Source organism: Sciurus carolinensis, chromosome 5, assembly GCF_902686445.1.
Source record: "Sciurus carolinensis chromosome 5, mSciCar1.2, whole genome shotgun sequence".
Taxonomy (NCBI): Eukaryota; Metazoa; Chordata; class Mammalia; order Rodentia; family Sciuridae; genus Sciurus; species Sciurus carolinensis.
This window is the reverse complement of record NC_062217.1, coordinates 18,010,080-18,030,497: the sequence shown is the minus strand read 5'-3', so window position 1 is coordinate 18,030,497 and position 20,418 is coordinate 18,010,080. Positions and strand designations below refer to the sequence as shown.

General features: G+C 34.8%; 1 protein-coding gene across 2 annotated transcripts in view; it reads left to right on the top strand.

Annotated features, from left to right (window-relative positions):
• Gpc5 (glypican 5) overlaps positions 1 to 20,418 on the top strand; it is a 1,347,364-nt gene that overhangs the window by 644,275 nt on the left and 682,671 nt on the right. For both annotated transcript variants that reach the window (XM_047554610.1, XM_047554611.1), the window contains exon 7: positions 17,781 to 17,940. In XM_047554610.1, coding sequence (XP_047410566.1) covers positions 17,781 to 17,940 — 160 coding nt within the window. The remainder of the gene's footprint in view (positions 1 to 17,780; positions 17,941 to 20,418) is intronic.

Genomic DNA, 20,418 nt, shown 5'->3' with positions numbered 1-20,418 from the left:
TGGTTGAGCCTTGCAATGGTTGCAGCCTTAGAAGAGAACTAGGGTCAGAGGACACAGCTAGATAATCCCTGGATTCTCAGCCAGCACAAACAGTCAGATAATAAATGTATGTTATTTTAAAGTGACAAATCAGGGTAGTATGTTGCACCATAAAATAGATGACCGATGAAGATGGTTTAGACTCAAAATAAATGAGAGAAATTAATTATGACTATTTTATTTGTCCATCAAAAAGATATGAAAGATCTGAATTAGGGTGATATCAGTGAATGGCATGAAAGATGAGTGTGAGACTTTACAGGACTTACCAATAACAGTGGGAGCGGCACAGAGAGAGGGGAAGCGGAAGGGGAAGAGAAAAAAGAGATGACTTCAACATATTGAGTTCAAGTCAATTGTAAAACCATTAGCCAAATTTTATTATTCAAGCATTAATTTGACCATGGCTTTCCAAGCATCTGTGATGTAATACTTATTGAACACTCCACAATAGCCATGCATTCAGGATGATGTAGTACAAAGAAGCATAATGTGAATGTTTAGAGAATGGAGAAGTTCATCCAATCTGTGAGGTTGAAGAAATGTGTATGTGAGTTAAACTTTGGGTAATAAAATTGTCAGTTTGAGAAACAGAGCAAAACATTTCAGAAATATACAAAGAGAAGTGGATGGTTTAGTTTCACTAGACTGCAAGTATATGAAAAAGACTAATGGGAAATAGGCCTTTCAGTTGTCAGCCAAATATGAGCATCTCATTCTAAAGGACAATCACAGGACAGTTAAGTTGATGTCTTGCACTTAAGACAAATTATTAATGTTTGATAAAGGAATAAATGAAATTATTATTTTAAGTAAGAAAGGGACATGAGAAAAAGCTGCAATCTGGAGGATTTATCTAGATCCAGGCCAACAAACTATTGCTCATGGGCCAAATCCAGTCTGCACCTTATTCATGTTTAAATAAAGTTTTGCTGGAACACAGTCATGCACATGCATTAGGTATTATCTATGACTTCAAAGGAGATAGTGTGACCTGCAAAGCCAAAAATATTTATTGTCTATCCCTTTTCAGAAGAAGTTTGTAAAACATATTTAGTTCTCAAAATGGATGTGAATCAAGAGAAATAGGGGAAAAAATCATGCCAGGGAAGTTATAGCCTGAAACCAGCAGAGTATGATAATAGAAATGGAAAGGAGAGGTTTGTGGGTGCGTGTATGTAACAGGTGTGCACACATCAGCAGGTGTGTGTGTTCTGATGAACAATATAGAAGAGGAGCCCATGGTGACGTATACCTAGCTGGTCCTGAATTGACAGTCTCCTCTATAATTAGTGCAGTTTTGGAGGAACAAGTCTTTCCACACACTCTTAAGTCAGATGGCTTCATCAGCTGGTCATGATTTTTTTTGTAATGCTTGAGTGTATCAACAACCTAGAAGGAATAACGACATTGATTGAAATGATTATAATTGAAGGAAGGGGAAATTGCAGGTTTTTACGAAAACCTGAGTGACTAGTTACCAATTGATAAGGCACCAAACCCACAAAAGACAAAGGCAAGTCTAAGGAGGTGAGTGGCATCAAAGTCAGTTTGCACCTAAACAAATATTAGCTTTCATGCTGCCTTTGTCATCTATCAAAGGATTCTACTAGCCAATGTTTAAAATTAAAATGCCAGCTTCTATAGTATGAAAGGAAGTAATATGGAGTAAAATATACAATGATTTTTTATAAAAATCACCAGATTCTTCTTCTTGTTTAAATTCTCTACTAATAGAACTAAATAGAGTTCTCCTAAGTAGGTTTCAGGAACCAAAATCATACATAAATGTGCTCAGTGTTCAAAAGATTAAAGACTAATATTCTCAAATGATCAGGGCACAATTATGCATCCACACATGAGACTTGGGTTTGGAAAAACAGATACCTATCAGTAGGATAAACTGTCTAAGAGCACATACCTGGGACAGGGACAGGATAAAATACTAGATAAACACTGATTTAAAAGCAACACCACCACTAGGATGGACATTTAAAATGGAAATGTGTGAAGTTGTTATTAAATCACAAATGGTTTCCCATGCCTAAAAGTTTAAGAAGAGTAAGGTATTTATATAAAGTCTTTTTTTTTTTTTTTTTTTTTTTTTTTTTTGGTAAAAGGGATTTGAACCCAGGGGCCCTTTAACAACCAACCACATCCTCAGCCCTTTTTATATTTTATATTAATTTATTATAAGTAATTTTATGTTGCTTAGAGCCTCACTAAATCGCTGGCTTTGAATTCACAATCCTCCTGCCTCAGCCTCCCGTCACTGGGATCATAGGAGTATGCCATTGTGACCAGCCTATTTTTATATTTTTAAAGAAAAATAAACACAAATATGCCCATCTAACACTGCAAATCATTTTCTTTGGTAATATCCACCAGACCAGGAAATTATTGGGCTAATTTGAGTCTCCCATAACATTTCCCTCTGTGATAAAAAACAGAATGCAAGAGGTTCTGAGTTCTTCTTTCACCCATGCTCCTTCTAATGACATCTCTACTGTTCCTGAAATCAATCTTTCTCTCCTCTAATATGTACTTTCTTTTAAAACCTACCTATCATTGAGTCGCTCCACTTTCCCTCCTGTTTCCTCTTTCCTCTCAGAGTTTGATAAAAGGTGCTGATATATCTGTCTGTCTTTCACTCCAATATGATTCTTAGGGTTTCTTTGGTGTTTTTTCCTCCATTATCCAAAGCCCTGCAATCCAAAGTAAAATACTCTCTCAGCAGCACTTACAGAACCACTTACCATGGTTCATAGTAGTGTTCCTGATAGTTTCACCAGTGACACCTATGTTATTACACATTTCTCTTCAAGGAGCCTCTAAAGGTTACATATCCCATACTTGATTTGCCTTAGGTCAAATGACCTAAAACAAAATACACAGTCACATTCTAAGCTGCTACCTCAGTATACGTTGGTTAAAATCTGTTGCCTCTCCTTTTCCTAGGGGTATGGTAGATTCTCAAGAATGTATCACATTAATATTTCCCAGAATCGACATTATGTTAACAAGAAATTCCTGTCTATGTCTATATCAAGAATTCAGAGACCTATTAGCAAAATCTCTAAAATAGCCATCTTATATCCTTTTACTAAGTCCAAGTATGCTTTAAATTTAAGAAGAAATCCTGGAGAGTAGTTTTTTTCCAATATGAGAATGCAAACAAAGATAATAAACCTGTTTCCTGTACATATTTTTGGAGTAGTTCTTCAAAAATTATATGAGATGCTTAATTTTATAATGATACCTTAGAGAAAAACATTGAAGACTATATATTAAAAACAAAATACTAACTAAAACAAAAGTAAATATAAAGTAAGTTGTGTAGGTTAGAGTAGGCCAGCAAATTTGCTTCAACATCAATAAATTACAAAATTATAAGTTTTAGAGATAGAGAGCTGGAATGAAAAAAGAATTTACATATTATAACTACGATGCTTGCTAACTGTTGCTAACATCTATTTCTCTGTGGGTCTTTTATGCTCGTAGGTGGAGGCTAAGGATTGAGCCTAACCCAGACATAGCTTGGGATAAAGTAAGCAGTGGCATAATATTTGTTGAAATCTTGGGCTAAAAGCAAGTGTGAGAGACTTTTCCAGAAGATTCCAGAAGGCAGAATGAGCCAGGTGAGGAGCCCTAGTCCCTGCTACTCAGGAGACGGAGGGAGGAGCACGTATTTAAGGGCAGCTTTGGCGACTTAGAGAGACCCCGACTCAAGATAGAAACAAAAAGGGCAGGGGTGTAGCCCAGTGGTAGAGCCCCCACGAATCAATCCTCAGCAGTGCTGAGGCAAAGGGCAGTTAGTGTCGGGAATGAATGATCAAGTCATACTGGCAAGATGGGGGCTGGTGCAAGGAAAGGAAATAAAATGTTAATTCCTCCAGAGCCCCTCCTCTTCCTGCTCCAACCTGCTGCCAAGGTGCTGCCTCCAGGGGAGAGTTCCTCCTTGCAGAGAGTCGTGGGAGTTGTTAATGGATGCCCCCGGGCCACTCTCTTCTTGCCTGGACCCAGGTGGCTTCCATGCCGCCCTTGGATCACTCCCCCTTTTTGCCCACCTTTTGTCCCTGGTCACATAGGCAAGATAAGGGGAGAAGGAGGACATGAGAACAAAGATCTAAAACCTATAAATGGGTCAAGACACCCCCACTTCTTTGCACACCCAGTTCTGGGGCCCTGTCTCTTTGGAGAAGTTTCTGTTCTATCCTTTAAATAAAACCTGCTTTCTAGCTTGCCTCAGCATTCCTGGGTTGTTCAATCTTCGTATTGGGGAAACAGAACTCGGTCCTGATTCTCATCTCCGGTATCACTGCAATAAATTCATACATACATACACACAATGAAATCTTTCAGAATATCACAGAGAGTGAGATGAAATCATTGCAAGGAACAAAGCCTGCTTTAAATGCACGGCCAATCCTCTCGCTTCACCTTAGCCATTGCCAAGATTTTGAAGCTGCTTGGAGTGAGATGCTAAAGGGCGAAGCTCAATATCCCTGAAATTAGAATTTAATATCCAACAGAATTTCAAGACTAAGAAGAAATACATCCAACCAGTTCTCAATCAGAAAGCTCAGGGGGCGCATACTTGGGAAATAAGGATGCGCCAAAGTGGCAGAGTCTTGGCAAAACTATAGACGGATCCTGAATTTTCTGATATTTAGATGTTTTTGTATGGCTTTCTACTAATCCTACCTGCATAATCACAGGAAGGTGGAAGTACTTTCTGTGGAATCTAATGTTATTTGAAAATTTCATTAATATTTTATACCCAATGTTCAGCATGAAGCAAGCAAACAAAAATTCTAGGCATGTGAAGTAGAAAAAAGTTTTCTATTAATTAACAGCACAACACTATAGAGACAGTAAGCCCAGATTCTCAGATAATGTAGTTCTGAATTCAACTGACAAAAATCGGGACTAATTATTGCTAACATGATAATAAAATAAAAGTAGACAACCCCATTGAGATAATGGTTATTCTAGCAAAGAATTTCTACTAAAATATCACGTGGACCACCTAAAACTGAGAAGCACAAGAATTGAATAACTACTGCAAAGTGAAGTCAACCTGAAGAGAGATCTATAGTAATCATCTAATCTCCAGAAATAATCTCAGTTGACACGATTGGATGAAGCAAAACACAGCATAAAAGACATGCAGTCAAAACATAACATACCTGTAGTTGGAGATCAAGAGCAATGGGTAAGAGAGATGGGGAAGAAGCAATATTTGAAGACCAATTGGTCAAGCACTTTGTAAACTGATAAAAGGGTATCAATTCACTTTCAAGAAACTTAACAAAGCCTAAGCAGCATTATACAAAGAAAACCATCACAAATCAAACTCGTGAACCAAAATAAAATGAAAGTAAGAGAAGCACTATTTTAACACACACTATAGAAACAAAAGAAAATGAAATGACATTTGAACATGCTGAGGAAAAAATTATACCAATATAAAAATCTATAGTCAGTGAAAATATACATAAAATTGAAGCATAGTAAAATATTTGAGACAAACAGTTCTTCAGTAAATGTTTGACAAGAAGATTGGAGCTATAAAAAATACTAGTGAAAGTTCTACTGGCTAAGAGAAATAATCCTAGATAGGAGCATGAAATTGCAGGAAGCAATGGATTTCACTGGCCAAAATAGCCTTTAAATATTGCAACAGTTTTAGCAATCTGAATGAGCTCTGTATCTATTATAGAAACTATGTCTATATTTGTTGGGGTCTTTAGCCCCCTTGCTCTTCTCCACCAGTGACAAGGGAAGGGAGCACTCCCCAACAAGGTCAGACCGGGAAAGGTAGGGCCGACTGACTGCCCGCACCCAGCCCTCCGGGCGAGGACAATCAGACTGGTCAGGGAGACCAGTCACAGCAGGAACTCGTTTATTGAGGAAGTCACACAGTTTTTATGTAGGGTGGGGGTTAGGGGGGAACCAATCAGCTTAAATGTCAGCAAGGCACAGGGGGTTCACGCAGGTGAGAGTCCCATAGGACTATATGGCAAGCACAAGCTGATCACGTTTGTGGAACTGTTGTTAACCAATCCCTGACAGTGGTCCAATTTATCCTCATTAACTTTTGAAACCACCTTTTAGGCCTTGATCTTGCTCACCCGCCAGGGAGTAAGAAATCAGCCTGAGTTAGTTAACGTGTCATTAGTCCCAACATATATTTAGCACATTTCTCACAAAAAACAATTCCAGGCACAGGTGAATTATCTGGTGAATTCTTTCAAAAATTTAAGAAATAACATAACTACTCTCAAACAGCACTTTTTTGAAAATAGATATGCCAAAAATCATTTACAAGAATCTCATAGCAACATTACTTTTATATTCAGATCCTCAAAACTGTACAATTGTCCACCCACAGGAAAACATAAAATAATTTCTTATAATTAATACAGTAGAATAAAATGTAGCAATTAAGAAGAAAGACCTGCTGTTTAAATAAACATTTCTATAAGGATACTAGTCATGCTGGATTAGGTCCTACCCTAATGACCTCATCTTAACTGTAAAGACCCTATTTCCAGATAAAGTCACATTCTGAAGTATCTGGGATTAGTATTTGAATATATGTTTTTGGGAAAATACAATAAAATCTGAAAGAGCATGTATTTTTAATTTTAAGAACCTCAAACATTAGTGTAGCAGGAAAACAAATAGAATTAAAATGAATGTCAGAGAGGCTTGCAGTAAGCCTTGCAGATATAATACCTATTTCTAAACTGAATGTTAGAATGGCATTAAAAAATATAAGAATTGAAAATTTTAGAGCTATATTATAAGATGTATTTGGGAAATTTCCATGTCCTCAATTTTTTTTTGAATGAAAATTTTAGTTGCAGAAAGATTAAGTGATTTAAGGTCACACAGTTAAGTAGTTAGTTAGTGTGAGAATCTGACCTAAAATCCTATTCAACTACCTACCCACCAGCTCCCAAGCAGCTAAAGTCTCAAATATTGCACATTTTCCTCAAATAAATCCAATATTTCTAGCAAAATATTCCCTTCATTTGGCATATCTTTGTCCACAATTTTGTGGTTTAGGTAAAGAAAGGTAGGAGAATTTAATTGTAAAGGTGAAAATCGGAATGACATTTGTGAAGCTGTAATGCCTGTTACCATCTGGCATACACAGGGGTGTCATACTAAATGGGATCAGAACAAGCTCCTTTTGGAAATAAACATTTAATAGACTGGGAAACTTCAGGGGAATCTTTCTTTTTTAATAGAGCATTTGAGAATGATCTCTGCACAGCTGGCCAATGAAGGGAATCTAGATTGGTTGCCAAAGTCAGATTTTAAATGAATTTGCTATCACTCAGAGTTCTTTCAGAAAGGTGATGGAAATTTTGATGAATTCAGTGAAAATCGTTACTAAGCAGGGAACCCCTACATGACAATGTAGCGTGATTAAAGTCCACCTTCCTCCCTCTTTCTTTTCCTTAGGTCCTCTTTCTTCTTCCTTTTAAAACATGTTCCCTTTTCTGTCTTTCAATGACATCAGTCTCATGGAGATTAAAAGGGCAATGGTTATAGCACACCCATGTGAATAACATAAATCTTGTAATCCTGTTAGAAAGAAATGCATTCTCAATTCATAAAAATAACCAAAAAAGCAAAGGACAACTTTAATTATGGAAAATGCATATTCCCATATTCTAGGTAGAAAGTACATGCATTATCTCTTTGTCCCTGGCAACAAGTACAAAGCTAGTGTTGCCAATTCTTTTCCTAAGGATTGGGCCAGGTGAAGCAAAATTGAACAGACAAATTGAGGGAAAAAAATCATTACATTAGCTAGACACAGTGGTGCTCACCTGCAATCCCAGAGTCTCAGAAGGCTGAGGCAGGAGGATGGCAAGTTCAAAGCCAGCCTCAACAATTTAGTGAGGTCCTAAGCAAACTTAAGGAGACCTTCTGTCAAAATAAAATATATTACCAGCTAGAGATGTGGCTTCGAGGTCAAGTACCTCTGGGTTTAATTCCCAATACAAAAAAAAAAAAAAAAAAAAAGAGGAAGAAAACCATTTTCTTGGTACTATTTATAAAGATTAATACTATCTACATTATTTACTAGGAAAGTAAAACATTCTTGGTAATATAGGTCCTGCTTCACTTCTGTAAAGTATGGCTAATAAACACTTGATTTCCTAGATGATGTTGAGTTGTCTAAAAGTCAGCTTCAGTCAGTCTATCCATGTTTTGGAATATATTCACTCACTGTTCTCAGGCTCAGTAGATATTCAGTATGTTCCTTGGTTTTGAAAATTAGCTTAATCAGTACTGTTATTTCAGAAAGATGAGATGGGAGGTCTGAGAAAATGGTTAGGCATTTTCTCAGTAGTAAATTTATATACCCTTGCTTGCTATGATACCCACTGTGAGGAGAGACAGTTGACTGAGACAATCCAGGCCACAAGTAACTGTACATTTGTGAAAAATATGTTAAAATATGTATGTTAAACACCAATTAATATATTTGTATGAATTGACTTGTTGGATATTTAAACCTTACCTGTGCATATGAAGATCTAGTTAAAGAGATGCAGGCTTTGTGCATATTAAATAAAAAAGACTCCTTGATAATAAAGCACACTGTGAATAATATAAACTTAATCTGTATCTGACCAATGCAAAATATGAAAGCATTTAATATATCATTATTCTTGCTTAGACTGTCCTTTATTTGATCACAGTCCAGCCTGGATCAGCTATAAGTTATTTGTAATGGCTCTGTTCAAGTATATTTGTGTGGGAATATATGTATATGTGCTTTGTGTTATTTTTGTGGATATAGGTTAATATGCAATAATGATTTAGAGAATTAACATATTAAGTTGTAAGTGAAATAGTGACTTGAAGAAAGTAATATCACTTTCTTTTAATCATGGAAGCATAATTATAATATATCATGTCCTAGATAATATAATGTTTGATCTAAGAAATTAGAATTGCACATCTACTTATTTCATTAAATATGTTACAGTTATTTAATTTACTGCTAACCTTCATTTTTCTTCTCCCTTCTACCCCCCTTCTTCTGATGCAGACATCTTGCTTACTCACAAGATGTCTTTGTTTCTTCCTCCACCCCTGTCATTCATCTTCTGCACCTTTCTGGCCAGCTTAGTGTGGGTGTTGCGACAGAAGACTACGACATTAACTCTAGAGTTGTCTTGTGAGAAAGGTTGTTTGCTTTTCCACCAATTCATTTCAGATCCTTGGAGTGGTTTCATAGAGTTTTTTCACAAGAGCTGTTGGAGAATTCATAAAATTTGGCATGCATACTCCTCATTTGATCCCACATTGTTTTCTGAGTTCTATTTGAAGTTGTTTTCTATTTATTTCTGCATTTACTTGGCTTTTATTTTCACCCTCCTGGGAAGCCTTGAATTTGGAGTAGGACACAAACTCATAATAAACTTTAATTTTGGAGTGATGGCTCAGAAAAAGATGGGGCTGGTTGTTTTGAGTTGGAGGTAAGGCTCAGACATGGGGACATGGAGACATACAGAATTTTCTTATGGGAACAAGATTCAATAACTTTGCAGAACCTAGAGAATGATTTCAGTAAGCCTTTTCTAACTTCAGTGTTCTATTTACAAAATCACAAGACTTTTATAAATTGCCAGACTGCATTGCATAAGCCAAATGCCAGCAGAGCAGTGACCTTTCAAATTACTGGTGCAACAGAAGCCAAGATCAGAAAGCTCCAACTTAAAGCAAACACTGAAAAGGAACCCTACAGAAATGACTTCTGTGTCCGGTCAACTTAACATAACATGACATATAGTAAAAAGTGTTTGGCTTTTTAGGTAGAATCATCTGTAAAGATTTAACTGTTTTTGAAAATATAAATCTGGAGATCTGTGGTATTTGAGTTTATGGATAATTTTTTTTTAAGTTTTAAAGATCAAGAGTGGGACAGTTTGGTAAAAGGTTTGCAAAAGATAATTTTAATAAGTTAATCAGGGAGGTGAAAATGGAGTGGAGTTGGATGGGTTTGATTGGAAGCAGAGTTGGAGGATTGGGGAAAGGGAAGTTATGTTGCAAACAAAATAATAAGACAATGTCACATAAAATGATGTTATGTCTCATTTGAAATATCCTATAGAGATAAACTTTAAAATAGACCATGAGGAATTTTGAATCAGTTTTCCAATTTCAAAATGTTATGAGCTTCTGTGTTTTTTCCTGTTTCATATACATTACTTTATGGGTTTTACTTAGACTATATGAAAGTGCAAATACCAATCCCTTTATAACAAAATGAGATTCATATATATGTACATTTTTGAATGTGTATATATGTAGGATATTTTTAAGTCTATATTTAAAATGCTCTTTAAAAATGTTTTATTGATGAAGTGAACAGTACTATTGTTTCTAGATCTTCAGTTTTCTGGTTTGCAATTTTTCCATCATTTTAAGTTTTGCCTGAACATAGTCACATCATTAGGATAAAATAGTGAAATTGCAGATTTTGTCATATTTACCTTTGAATAGCTGACTAAGGTGACCTATATGATGCCTAATGCTTTCTAGACACATATTTATTTCTCATCTATCTGTGGAAATGACTATGAGAAGGGAGAAATATTTTAGAGATTATCATTATGTTTGGTATGTTAAAGCACATTCAACTACTCTTGTGTCTGGTGATTTTTTTTTAATGTGATGAGTGTTTCTCTTTCACAGCAAACATGTGTGTGAGCCATCTATAGCCAGATTTTATCACAAGTGTTTGAAAGACTTTTGCAGCTATGGGATATTATTGCCAGACAGTTAGTATAAAGCAAATTGAGTCTGTTGAGAAATTAATTCGACAGCTGAAAGTACATTTGCCTTAGAGTCATCAGATATTCTGCCCACCAAACTCATCCTCCAAGATAGCATCCCTAATGAGCTTCCTAAACCAATTAAACATAAGCAGGAAGCATCAGTCTTCAAAACTGACTATTTTCAGCTAATCAGCTATCTGCAAAAACTGCATGGCATTGAGGAACGGAAGAGCACTCTGACGGGTGGTCATTTTGTTGTTGTTGTCATTGTTTTTGTTTTTCACTCTGTCTTCTCTTTGTTGGTTTTTCAATTTTATGGACGCGTTGCTATGCACAGAACCCTGTCAACGAGCGTGGTGGTTTATAGTGTATAAAGTGCTTTTCCATGCATTATCATTCAGTAGAATAAAATGAGTTTTAATAGGCTTAAGTGATTTGCCTAAGGCACACAATTAATGTGTGACTGGGACTCAATCATGTCCTTTTCTCTGTTCTAATTGTTCTATAAATATGTATGTATTGATTGACTTTCTACTCTATGACAGGCCATAGGCTCAGATTTTAATATTCCATCATTTTATTTTTTTGTTGGGACAGATTCAAATGACAGAGCCAAGACAGAATGGGACTGTAGATAGGGATTTTTATTCCCACATAGGTTTTCTCCTCTGCAATATCAGTTCCTATTGCTTATAATGGTAATAATGATCAAGTTAACTATTACTGACCACATACAATGTGCTAATACTTCATATAATATAACCCAAATAAAACTCATAAAACTTTCCAAAGAGATATTCTTATCACATTTTATAGATTCAGAATATATAGCTCCAAAGAAATAATGTCAAATTTATTGGGGGTTTTAAATTTTAAAATATTCTTATAGCATGTTTTATGACTACATGGGACATCTATCTATTCATGTATGTGGTTAAAAATGAAGAGATTTGTTATAGTATATGGCATGAATGAGTGGTCATAAATTGACAGATTTTTGTGTATTGCTCATAGAATTTGGTTTCATTATCATTCTAGATTTATTTTATTTTTGTATGTTCCTTTAAGTGTACACACGGGGAAATCCTTTTGTTTTACTAAATATTAGTTGGGGCAGTTCCTCATTGACAGAAAATATGCTTTTTTCTCAAAATTAGTTGATAGTAGGATGTAAAATCATGCTTTCAGGTGAGGGTGGAAACTAGGGAGCAGAAGGTAGCTACATGCATGCTGCCTTTGAGGGTCTGGAGGGGGAGGGGAATGAAGACAGCTGACCCCTTCTGAAGTAATAAGGAAGGCATTCATTGCCTGATGATCCAAATCATGAAGCTAAACTTTCCTTCCTACTCTAGAAGACAGACCTTTTGCATTAATCAACTTTTAACAATATGTCCATATTTATTATGAAACAGTTCTATACACATTTATTTTAAAAGATAATGGAGACATCCCTGTCCTTTTTGGTTTACAGTAACTAGATGCAAACACAAATATATTTGTGGAGTATATCTTGGCATGATTCTTCAATGAGAAATTTTTGTTTAAACAACTTCTTAGAAGTCTCCAGATACTCAGAAATAAGATGTTTAAAATTATTCTTATTATGATTATAAAGAAGCATTATTAGCAATAACACAAAACTAAGCCTTCAGGCTATTTCTTCTTTTATCCTGCTTTTCAGATTATTTCATTCATTTTAGGTTTATCTTGTTGCATATTCCTGAATGCCATGTTTGAAATAAAGTATACGCTGAACAATTTTTAAAAACAAAAACACCGTGTTCTCTTTTGACATAGAAGTTTAGCTTCTGAAATACCTGTTACACAATATATGCTCAAAAAATGTCACTGAATTAACAAGTGAATCAAACAATCTGGTAGTCAATAAGTATGAATTCAGAGTTATTCCAGAATATTATGGCCATGAATGGCTTCAGTAAAAGTGAAAGTTCTTTAATAAATTAGATAGAGCATTAAAGACAGGGTTAGCTTAATTACTTTTAAACTTTAAATCAATTGATCAATATATGTATATTTAACATTTACCTTCTAATAAGCACTCTCTTCATAATGCACAGTGGTATAAAGCAAATTGAATCCTGGTCTCATCTCTGAGAAACTTATCATTAATCAAAAAGGGTGACATATGTTCAAGAAAGTTGATTAAGTGCCAACAAATGATGCAGAGTTTAAAAGTTCACAGATACACATGTGAAATAGAAAAAAGTATATTTGAGTTTGAACTTGAAAGTTAGATATACTATGATGAGTTGAAGAGGAAAGGATGTATGCTGTGTGTTGGAGAACAAGAGTTGGAAATGAGGGGACTATAAAACAAGCATGAATAAAATGATAAAGTCACAGGATTTCTGTGGCGATGATTGACTGCTCTGTAATGGAATTGGGGTGCTGAGGAGTGGTGTTCAAACACGATTTTTTAAAAACAGAAGCAATGTATCATATGGCACCTTGACTGCCAGGCCACCTTTGGACATGTTTTCTTGGACCGATTTCTAAAAGTATGTCAGCATGTGTTGAGGGAGGGGAGATGGGCGATTTGCTTATGTAAATTTGGAAAATGTGAGAAGAATCCTAATTAAACAATTTTGCTTCCTGTGATATTTCTTGTGAGCTTTCAGAAACTAAGAAGGGGAAATCATGTGCATTCCCCAAACATTCTACCACATTTTACCACGCTTCTCTTTACCCATCTGTCTAAACTAATTTTTTTTCCTCTTCCAGGTACATGTTGTGAGTGGTTTTTGACAGTAGAGTGTCTCAAAGAGCATTAACCCTCAGAAATGACATGGTAAAAGTACTGATTTGGAGAAAATACAAAAATTTGGTGTTCATGTGTAAGAGAGACTAATAACCCCTGCAGGAGGAGATCTCAGAAGATATGTTTTAATGCTGCATGAAGGGTAGAGATTAATGATTTCACTGGAAGAGAGAAAATGTGATAGTTCATCTTTACCTCCAATCATAGCTTAGAGATGAACTAAGCAGTGCATGGACTGTGAATAAAGACCTGAGTGTAATGTGTATACAGGTGGAGGCACAATCTGTTAGAATAAGCTCCCTGAAAGAGACTAAGAATAAAGGATTTATACTCTTCACTGAAACTTGTTTATTTATTTATTTATTTTAAAGGAATGGGGGAAAAAGATAAACAAAACAAGAAATTTGAATTGTATAGTCCAGAGAAAAAGAGAGAGAGACAGAGAGACAGAGAGAGAGAGAGAGAGAGAGAGAGAGAGAGAGAGAGAGAGAGAGAGAGAAAGAGAAGGGTAAAGGTCTTTTTTTTTTTTTTTATTGTATGAGCAAAGGTCTTACTGTGAAAATCCCATTGTTTTTGATGACTAGAAATTCACTAAACTTTTGTAAATTATAATAATTATAAGAAGGAAGATGAACATTTGTTGACATGTAGTAACTAAGAAGTGAGAAAATAACATTTATAAGATAGAACTTGCACTCAGAGAAGGAGTGATTATTGACCCTACCAGATGGAGAGGGGCTTATTGGAGCCCTGAAGTCATGGATCCAATGGATCTATTTGGATCAGTTGATCATAGGAAATGGCAATTATACCTCTTACTCAGAGACATGAAAATCAGTGAGAAAGATTTAAAAAAGATAGAGAAAATGAAAACTGATGCAAAGATGAAATCTAAGCTGGTTTCCAGGAGTACCATCTTCTTGGTAAGGTGTGTCTTATGGAAATTTTGACCTCTTGTTCTGAAGATTATGCTACAGAATCAGATGATAGCAAAGAAAATTTCCAAAAAGTGTGGCCCAATCAAGGGGTAGAGAGTATACTATTTTTCTCTTGCTACATAGCAAATGACCACACATTTAGAGACTCAAATAACATTCACTTTTTAGCTCATAATTTTATTTATCAGAAGTCTGAGTGGGCTCATTGCTCAGGACTCCACAAGGCCAAAATCAAGTTGCCAGCCACAATTTGGAGACTCTGAAGGGAAATCACTTCCAGGCTCAAGGGACATCACTTCCAGGCTCAAGTAGGCAGTAGAGAGAACTCAGCTGTAGAACCAAGGGTCCCATTTCCTTGCTGCTGGTATGCAGATCACTTCACTTTCAACTCCTAAAGGCCGTCAGTCCAGTTCCTTGCCATAGGAACTTTAATAGGCTCCCACGGCATCCCAACACATACTTTCAAAGCTAGCAGCTCCCCTGCATTCAATGTCCTTGACTCCCTCCATACTTAGATGTTTTGTGAGTCTGGTCATAGCCAGAGAAATCTTCCCCTTTTAAAGAACTCATGTGATTATATTACTCCATCCCAGAAAAATCTTATTTTTGGTGTAACCAAGGTCAACTGATTACTGACATGAATGACATTTAAAAATTCCTTTTGATATGTAAGCTAGTAGGCATGAAAGTGACATCATTTGTACAGTCCAGAGGATTACAGTAGGAAGTCTTGGGATCAATTTTAAAATTGTGTTCAGCACAGATAATTTGAGTTAAATTAAAATGTAGTTTTACGTAGTCCTATATCTTAAAACTTTGAGGCCCTTAAGTATCTCTTACAGTTTCACTGAAACTCTAGAAAATGTAGAAAACAATAAATGCTTTTTGAAAAAAGTTCCCTATTATTTTGTATCAGTCACTACAAATGAGTGAATAATTCTCTGACAATGTTTATATTCAATCACTTTCAAATAAATGCATTTCCTAACGTAGTAAGTTCTGTTTTACATGGACTATCTTTCAGTGTGCATTATTTAGTTCAAATTCTTTGGGTTGTGGTCTTGTGATTTATACATTGTTTATATTTTTAAGGAGATTCCACCAGGATTCTGGCCAAGATCCCAGTAAAAATACTAGCATAATTCTTAGGGAAATATAGTTGATATGAGAAATGTTGGAAAAGGATGTCAGGGTCAAAAAGGAAGCAATGTAACAGAGAAACAACATGTATCCCATTTGTTTACAATAAAATAAAATTAAAAAAAAAAAAAGGAAGCAATGTACTGCCAGAGAAGTTGACTTTGACTTTGGTTGTACTTGTCAGATAATACTTTAAAAATTTCTAATGAATTGTGTAATTGGATTCTTTATCAAATAATTCTTTCAATTAATATGTTCTGGGTGTTTAAACAATATTGTAATAGAATATATGATAAAGGAGGTAATAATAATCAACATATATTAATTTTTAAGGTGCTGACACACTAAGTATTGGCAAAGTACTTTACATATGTTTTTCTCAAACTATGAATGATGGCACACATAAATTCTTGTCCTTACTTTAGATGTAAGTGAATTGAGTTATTCAGGAATTTGCCCCAATCCCATGTGTCACGGTTAGTGTATGTCAAAATCAGGATTCATATCTAAGTAGGTTGGACCTCAGGGTCCAAGCCCTTTGTGAATATACTAAATGCATGATGAATGGCATGGTAAATGGTGTAAAATAAAACCATTTGTACTTACACTTCTTTTCCAGATTTTAATTTTTATATGGTTTGTTGTACATGTGTTTTCCCCATTGCCATAAACCTGTCCTCCCTTTCCAGAAAGTAGAATACATACACACCAGCACATTAAACACAGCAGAGAAACTTTCTTTAATGTAATATTCACTAAATTCATTTGATGTTGAAAGAAGCCTTTAAACACATATTAACATACTTTTTAAAAACTGCCAGTGAAAAGTAAGAATTTTAAAACTACTGTCAAGTTGTTTTGTGTATTTTTAGAAAAACTAAATCTTAAAAACTGTAATAATTCAGAATTAATGATATAATTTTTTTTAATTTTGAAGATTATGAATGTCAAAGTCCAGTTGATTAATATAAGTATTCTTTAAATGTTAAACATATTCATCTTAGGTATACTGAGCTATTTCACTGTTCTTCAGCATGAAAGATTTAATGTGGGCTGTATAATTAGTATTTGCAAATTGATTCTGTATTTTGGAAAATCACAGAAGTTACAACCCTAAATCTTTCATGAGGTGCCATGAGAATTTAAATGTCCATTAAGTGGACAGCAAAAGGATATATCATTCATAATATAGCAGTACCCTCTTGGGATTATGCTGGGTTATGTGTTCTCCATAACTGCCTTACAGTGGTAAATGTTACATACTGGATTATTTTATTCAATTTTAGCTTTAAGTGAAATATTCTATTATTCATAACATCAGCTTTGTGAAAAAGAGTTCAGACATTTCCAATATTATTTTAAAATATTACCAGCACTCCTATGCTGCAGGGGAGAATGGCTATTCTATCTGTTTTGCTCATAAGGTAAATGAAATCCTTAAGAACTAAGAACTGAGAAGTTAGCTAGATTTCTTAAATACCTTGCAGAAACTGAAAACAGTACCTGAATCTTTTGCCCCAAATTCATTTCTGGGTCATACACATTGGACCTTGTTTTTAATGTGATAAAGTTTAAATAAAGATATAAATGTTTGTGTCCAAAATTATGGATTCTTTCGATGAACATCTTTTCTAGAAAAATAGTACTCTACCTTTTAGGCAATTTTGGACAGTACAAAACAGGACACTGTTACCAGGGATTACACTGCCAGGGTAGTTGTGTCTTATTGCAGTTTGCTTTACCACACTTCAGCATTAGTTTTTTGACAGCAAAAGATTCTCTGGCCAAACTACCCATCAGCAAGAAGGCCTGGGTTTATTTGTTTCCTAAAGCATTATCCAAAGCCTTATCACAAAGCTGGTAGGCCGAGTGTAGCTCTTCATGAATATAAGTTTTTGCCCATTATTATGATTTCAGTTGTTTTAATTTTTTGAAGATTTGGCTTAGTAAGGTGTCTATACCAAAATGGTGGATACCTATGAGAATAATTGTTATTTCTACCTAAATTTCTGAATAGTGTTATTAGAAGATTTGAGTTTGCTATTAGTAAGTATCTTTGGTGTCCACATTTAGCTGTTACAGGGTAGGTCACCCAAACCCAACAAGTGGGAGCTTCCGCAGCTGGGCAGTGGTGGTGGTATGGCGGAGCAAGTCAGTGGAGACTGTGATGACGAGGATGGTTGCGGAGGATCGGGGAGTGGAGAAGTGAAGAGGATACTGAAAATCACCAACTGTAAGTCAGTGATTCCAATGCTGCTTTTCAAGAATTGGTTTTGAAATATAATTAAGGACATTCGTTACGATGATCGTAAAAAAAATAATAATGGCAATGAATTCAGAAGCAGATACGAAAATGAGCCCATTTGTAGTTATTTAGGGCATGCATTCTTGGGAATTTTGTTGACTTTTTAACTAATGATTGAAATGGAAATTATGCTTTTCCATGAAAAAAACAATGAATGATCATTAGTTCTGAGAATTATAAGTTTTAAAGTGTAATAATTCTTAGGACATAATGGATATTGAATGTATATTGCTAAGTAATGTGGAACCAGCATTGATAAGTGCTATACAATAATCAAATTGTGCAATTTTAAATTATTATTATGCTAGTATATAAAAGTTTTTACTCTGTTAGGTTTTCATTATAATCAAAATGCAAATAAATTGATAAATATATGGTTACTTTTGTTTAAAAATAACTTGGATTTAACTTACTTGCACTTTTCCAAAAATCTCACCAACTGAGATCACTTTGTTTAATTGTTTGAATTTAAAGTCATTTCTGGTATTGCTAGGCGGATCACTACCCCCCAAAAAATAACTCTCAAGTAACAAAAAGGAAAATAAGAAAGGAAAAGAAAAACAACCAAATGGATTTCTCTTTCTGGACTTCACATAAAAGACTAGGAATATAGGTTCTATGCCTTCCATTGTTATGTTCATATGAGCATACAACCACAGTGACCAACTGAGAAGTAAATGGCAAAGTACCCAGAGCAGCTGGCTTTCAACTATTCATTTAGCTCTGATTCTCCAAGTATGAAGCTAAGGCCATCTGATGGACATGTGTTGCACCACTTGGAGGTTGGCATGGTACCCTCCGAATCACGCAGAGGTGCTTTGGACCTGTTTAGACATACCCTGTGGTGAATGAAAACCTCATTTACTTTTCAGTTCTATTGTGGCAAATTAGGAACACTACAAATGCTTCAAGCCGCAATTCTTCATTCTTCTACCATGTCGTTTTATAAGCCAAATATATTGGTTAAAGGAATGAAAACCAATAGAGAGGTAAAATTAAAAGACAATTAACAAAAAAGAAATATTTTATTAGACATAATAGTAAGTTTTGTTTAACATACAAAGTAAGTAAATAAGAGTTAGTGTACTTGAGCAAGAATTGAACAAAGGACCAGGAGTTCCTACTTCAAATTAAGTATCTATTTTTCTAGATGGACATAAGGATATGTCTTCTTGTAATTGGTAGTAACACAACTTGTCAGATTCCTTTTATACTTTTTAAGAAAAAAATACAAGAAAAAGAAAGGGTTTTCACTAGAAAAAGAGCATTTTTACTAAGTTAATATGTCCTCCACTGTGTCTAGGAATTATCACACTTATCTATTAGGGTTATATTCAATTGAATGATCTTTTATTCTCATCCTCTCTAGAATATTTACATACATTATAATTTCATTGTTATTTAAATGTTAGCAGGACTTTAGGATATCAACATTATTACAAAAAAAAAGAGTACAAGTTGAAATTTCATATATAATATGAGTGCGTTTATGTGTGTGTGTGCTTGTGTAGAATTGGCAACTGCGGGATTTTTCACTTTCTGAAGTTACTTATAAACTCAAGGACTTGTTATAGATAACTCTTTTGGTTTGTTTCATAAGAGAAATAGAGTGAAGGATATTCAACTACTGTTCTCTCAGAAAACTAGGCTTTTCAAGGTGGCAAGAATGATTTTTTTTTTTTTTTTAACTTCAAAACCCTGGTTTCAATTACTGTTGAAATGGACAAGTATGGTAAAGCAACTACCCAGCAGAATTGAGGAGATTAAGGTACACATGCTTTTCAGCAACTCCAGGCAAACAACCTTTAAAAATCCACATCTGCTTGCTCTAAGTGGGTTCCCCATTATGTTTCTAAGAACTTATAGCTGTTGCCTTTCAATTTTTAATCAGTGGCTGGGAAACCACTGTAGAGAGCGTGCTGAAATAAAGAAGAATAAGAAAGCTACCAGAATATAAGTCACATGTCTATTTTTATAAAAGACTGCAATATTTTCCCCGTTTGGGCTAGCGAGATACATTGGTAAAGCCAGTAAAGACATCGTTTCAGATGTTCTTAATATCTTACAGACATTGTACTCTATAAAGTTTACAAGTGTTATATGGGTTAAGAAGTTAGAATGTGCCATTATTTCTTCCTTACAATTATGTTTATTTTTAGAAATGCAATAGAAGTAGAAGTTCATTTGTTACCTCAAAAAGTTTGATTAGGAATCACATCTGTTTAGGAATTTAAAAGAAACAAAAGTTTGATAAGAAATTAAGACTTACCTATGAGGGTAATATTCAATTCAATAATCTTTTATTTTTATCATATCTAGAGTATTTACATGTACTATAATTTCATTGTCACACTTTCTATATCTGATTAGGAATTAAGTCTGATTTTATATATATAGATAGATGTG